This window comes from Dermacentor andersoni, chromosome 8 (genome assembly GCF_023375885.2).
Source record: "Dermacentor andersoni chromosome 8, qqDerAnde1_hic_scaffold, whole genome shotgun sequence".
NCBI classification, from domain to species: domain Eukaryota; kingdom Metazoa; phylum Arthropoda; class Arachnida; order Ixodida; family Ixodidae; genus Dermacentor; species Dermacentor andersoni.
The window spans coordinates 153,341,552-153,346,230 of NC_092821.1; the positions used below are offsets into that span (position 1 = coordinate 153,341,552).

The 4,679-nt window shown below is 51.9% G+C and overlaps 1 protein-coding gene across 1 annotated transcript; it reads right to left on the bottom strand.

Annotated features, from left to right (window-relative positions):
* Nucleotides 1-1,189: 1,189 nt before the first annotated feature.
* On the bottom strand, nt 1,190-2,364 carry LOC126525920 (NADH-cytochrome b5 reductase-like). Its single transcript, XM_072284188.1, has 2 exons — nt 1,901-2,364; nt 1,190-1,765 (listed from the first exon to the last, which is right to left on the bottom strand). The coding sequence occupies exons 1-2, from the start codon at nt 2,351-2,353 to the stop codon at nt 1,607-1,609; spliced, it is 612 nt and encodes a 203-aa protein (XP_072140289.1). The 5' UTR covers nt 2,354-2,364; the 3' UTR covers nt 1,190-1,606.
* Nucleotides 2,365-4,679: the final 2,315 nt, after the last annotated feature.

Genomic DNA, 4,679 nt, shown 5'->3' on the forward strand with positions numbered 1-4,679 from the left:
CCTCGGTGGCGGTGGTCAGTAGTCGTGATATCGTGAGGTGGTCGTAGCTCGGGATGTCGTGTCGGGCCATCGCTCTGGGTCCGCCTCGCCGCTGGCCGAAGCCGGGGGAAGACCTTGAAGCCCCGTACTCGTGCTAGGCCTCGTTAGGCTTAGCGCCTGGTCGGCCACTCGGAAAATTCAAAGTCCGGTAAATCCAAAAATTTTGGACGTACCGGCTTGAATTTGGTGTCCTCGTGGTCCGCTTCGCTTCCGGCATCGATTCCCACAAAAATTTGGGCGATCTAATTGGTTTGACCGGGCCAAAACACCCGAAATTCACGGAGCGCATGTGACACGCGTCCGCTCGCTTCGGCTGCTCGCAGCGCCATAGCCTATCGGGCGCAAGGCCCGCCACTGGAGATGCGGGCGCTGCGATTGTTTTCACAATGGATGTGGACGCTGGCACTTCTTGCTGGCGCAAGTGCCGGCAGCAACGCGTTCCTGGTACGTGTATCGCGTTTCAATCGCTGGGTGCTGTTGGCCGCAAACCGCCAGCATAACATTTGTTTCTTTCGCGACAGGCTGGAATCATCAATAAATTCGATGCCGATCTGGCTCGATCGCCGAAAATGCACCGTGTGACAACCGTACAAGATCCGCGTATAAGATAGCATTCTCGCAGGGGGAAAGGAGTCACTCCTACCCCCTTCCCCTTTTGAGATATTTTCCTCTCCCGCTAGGTCACGTGGCCCCGTTTTAGCGAAGCCCGACAATGACGGTACAGGGTCCGCACAAACAGCTTCACTCTAAAAACGCGCGAGTTTTTAATTGAAATTCATAAATATGGTGCATAGCTAGCGCCATCTAAAAAAATTGGCGCACGATTACGCTTCTAGTTAATGCGATCTTCGAGCGCAGCTGCTGCGGTTCTGTGTTTCGGTTTAGGCAGCACACCACGATCCGCCGCTATCGAGCCGGCGCTCCGGCAGAGTGGGTCACCGCCGCGGAGAAGGGGGGGGGATTAGCAATTATTAACGCGACAGCGTTAAGGAGCTCGTGTCGCAGAAAAGTCGGCGTCGGCGGCATTGGGCGTGAGCGGTAAATCCCAGAAAGCACTTCACAAATAAAAAACATCTTGCAAGATGGGCTGGTGGGAATCGAACCAGGGTCTCCGGAGTGTGAGACGGAGACTCTACCACTCAGCCACGAGTTTTTTTTTTAACAAGCTGTTTATTTCTTCTAGTCAAAATACAATATTATGGCACTGTAAGATCTAATGTCCTTAGAAAATGTGCCATGTCACTGAATCTGTCCTTGTCTTAAGGTAGTTGACAAACCTGCTGTTGAAAGTATTTGGTCCACACAAAAGGACATGAGGAGGTGTGCGGTATTTTGACAACTCCACTTCCAGAAGCTCTTCATCGATTTCTCTGCAGTAAACTTCATCTCCATACTTGAGATCCTCAACCTTTGTTTCATCACTCAGGCAGTACAGAATGCTGACATTCCAGAAGGCTTTGAGTTCATTGAGCTCATTCTTCAGGTATATGTCCCTGTACTTTGCTATACCAAAAAGCAAGCGAACCATGGTGTAATCTTCGTCTGAACTTGTAATGTGGTGCAAGACCTAGATCATTGGTGCAATCCCAGTACCAGCAGCAAGCAGTAGCATGTGCTTGTGCACATTAGGCTTGTAGTCTAGCCCTCCTAGTGGACCTCTCCAATCCACAGAGCATCCTTCTTTGAGTGTCTTGATGTACTTTGACATCCTTCCTTGGGGATAAACCTGTGTGAAGCAAAGCAGTCTTCCAGGTGTGACCAATAACGAATTGTAAAAAGTGAAATCCTGAAATGTCTTCTCATTTAATGGTCCTGTTGCTTATATGCAGCACACTTTTTTAGAATTTCACCTGTGGCACACCTTGATTATGACTTCAAAGAAGCCAAGGACACTCGGAGGTGAGATAGGAGTGTACTGACGAGTTACAATTTCACCATAGACAGAAGCTCTCATTATAAGATGCTGTCCAATGCTGAAGCCAAAACGTCTGATGCCATCAATTACAAAGACATATCTTGAACAGCATTCAGTGATTTTCTCGATGTTCCGAAGCACAAATGATTTGTAGTAGTCGGGGCTTATAGCTGGTCCCTGTTGCGGTTCATGGCGGCCAGGTCCGTACTGCAGTTCTCGCATGCACTCGATTTCCCAGATTGCCAGTTCCTGCTCGTAAACGTCGTTGACGCACAGGGCGCAGCCATTACCGCAGCATTCGGCAGCCGCCGGCTTTCTGGGCTTCCGCGCCAACAATTCCTCAGATATTCTCGCCTGGTGTGAAGGTGTGTCCTGTGATAAGCGCTTTTTCTCAGTCATGCGGTCTCCAATACAAAATCCACTCAGCCACGAGTTCGCTCCTTCAAAACGGGACAAAATCGCCTCTAGTGAATGCGGTGTTGCCTTAGAAACGTGCCGTAGAAAGTTATACTGCGGTGTATATCGGTAATTATGACCATGTAACTTACAGAAGTCGCAGTTTCACGAGTAGCGAAGTACGTTTCCGCTACATTTCTTTTGCGCACACGCAGAGCCATCTTGCGGCAAACACAGAAGACCCCCTCCTCGCATTGTACGGCGCTGACCCCACAGGTGGCGCGCCACTCGCCCCATGATCGCGTCCTCCTTCATGGCGCGTCGGGGCCCGGCTATCTTTGCCGATCGCGACGTTTGGCTGGCGTAGCGCGTTTGAGTAGGCGGTGCGATAACGCTATCGCGTTCCACTCTTGAAGGCGAAGTTTAAGCGTCCTCCAATTTTTTTTATGTTTCTTCGGAGGTGGGACGAGGAAACGGGTGGAGAACAGGGGTATTGAGTAGAGGTCACACACTCATTCACTCACAGAGAGGCCTCAATGTAGCCGCACACAGTTGGGGTGGGAAATACAAGGGGACGAAACGCTATGACTGTCTTTCGAGTCACCGCAACGGCACTGCGCTAGGTAAGGGGAGGTATAGGCCAAGAGTGGAGACGGGAGAAGGACAGCCAGAGGCGACAAATGCCACTGAGGAACGCGCCCCGCAAACGGGGAAACGATAGACACGGCCGAGAGCCGTACAGCCACGCGACGCGGAGAGGGAGGACCGGAGAGCCGTGGATCACGCGCGAGGCGGCAAGGACCGTCCGCCACCGGCAGTGCCGCGACAGCAGGAGAAGGGACGGCGAGGGCGGGGGCGAGGACGGTAGCGGCGAGATAGGGTGCCTCGATGTCCTCCTCACCCGCCGCTCCGTTCAGGGTGGAGACATTCTTTGACGCAGCCGGTGCCGCCAGAACCGGTTCGTTCTAGCAACCGCCGCCATGTTCATGCCCGCCGCGCGCGCTGCACGGTGCAGGTGGTAGGACGTTGCTGCGATGAGTTCGCTGGGTGTCGTCGGCACAATATGCCCGGCTGCTGCGTGCCGTTGTGCAGTAATCACTCAAGGAATGGCTGGCGAATGTTTCAGTTCCCAAGAGATCCAAAAAGAAGAAAGCCGCGGCAACGGGGCTTGACGGGCATGTAAGCAAGACGTGCGCAGGAGTGAGCCTACAGTGAACATTGAAATTAAATTTTAATGCATATCGCCAGAATTCAAAAACTTTCGTTTCATTTGTGTTACTCTTTTAATATAGTTTTCATTCATGTGTTTATTCTTACTTTGCTGTGCGTGCTGATTTTTCACCTTGTGTCTGTGCAAGTTTTCTGCTTTTTTTCCCAACTTATCGCGCTGAGCAGCAAGCTGTCATTCTAATTTATTTTGTTCAAGTTAATTCAAGGCTTCCTTGTAGTTTCTGGTCGTTGGTCTGAGATCTACGAAAGACCTGTGGCAATTGACACCTCTTGACAGCTGACATAATAAATACCTGCATGGCGACGCAATCGTCGTGACCGAAATCACGTATCTACTCGTCACTTAATGACCTCTTTTCTTTACCACCGGCATCTTCTTATGCAATAGGAATTTCCAGGGCTGCATACCAACATGCTCACAAGCAACACAGGTTCACGGCGTAACTCTTCGCGAAGAACAGAAATGCTGGCAGCGTAGCAATTTTTGCATTCCTCTATGAACGCTTGTGGTAAACGCATCATTTCCCACTGTGAAACAAGGTGATTGCCGCGCAACTTAATTTCTGTATTTACAGTTCGTAAACAAAACACGCCAGGCCGCTGATCAGTGGTTGCAACGCGTTTTATGAGGGTACTTCCAGACGACAGCATTAAAACGACACTAAATAGAAACAGGAAGTTGAGCTGGCATAAAAGAGGGGCCTTTAGAGCAATTCGTAATCGAAGTAATGAAAAAAAGCGCATTGCTTCAGTCAAACCGCTCATCTACACGCGCGCCAACAACGCGCCGCTCGCAGCGGGCAAGAACATGGCGGACGCCGTAGCAGACGACGCACTTGTCTCCACCCTGAACGGAGCGGCGGGCGAGGAGGACATCGAGGCACCCTACGGCGAGAGTCACCGCAACGGCGCTGCGCGGAGGAAGGGGGCGAGAGGATAGGCGAGAACACGTGATCCGGCTTTGGAGGACAAGGGGAGAGCAAGACTCGCGCCGCGCGCGCAGCTAGTGAAGAGCGCAGATCATGACCTTGGTTACGGCGAGGCCGACGGCGACGCGAAACGGGCGCCCTCCACCCCCCCCCCCCCAAAGAGCTGCGCT

What these genes read in the sequence shown, in the direction of transcription:
- LOC126525920 (XM_072284188.1), bottom strand. Translation starts at nt 2,353, where the DNA reads ATGACTGAGAAAAAGCGCTTATCACAGGACACACCTTCACACCAGGCG. An exon ending in TCTTTGAAGTCATAATCAAG is followed by an intron (nt 1,766 to 1,900) that starts GTGTGCCACAGG and finishes TGCTTCACACAG; the next exon opens with GTTTATCCCCAAGGAAGGAT.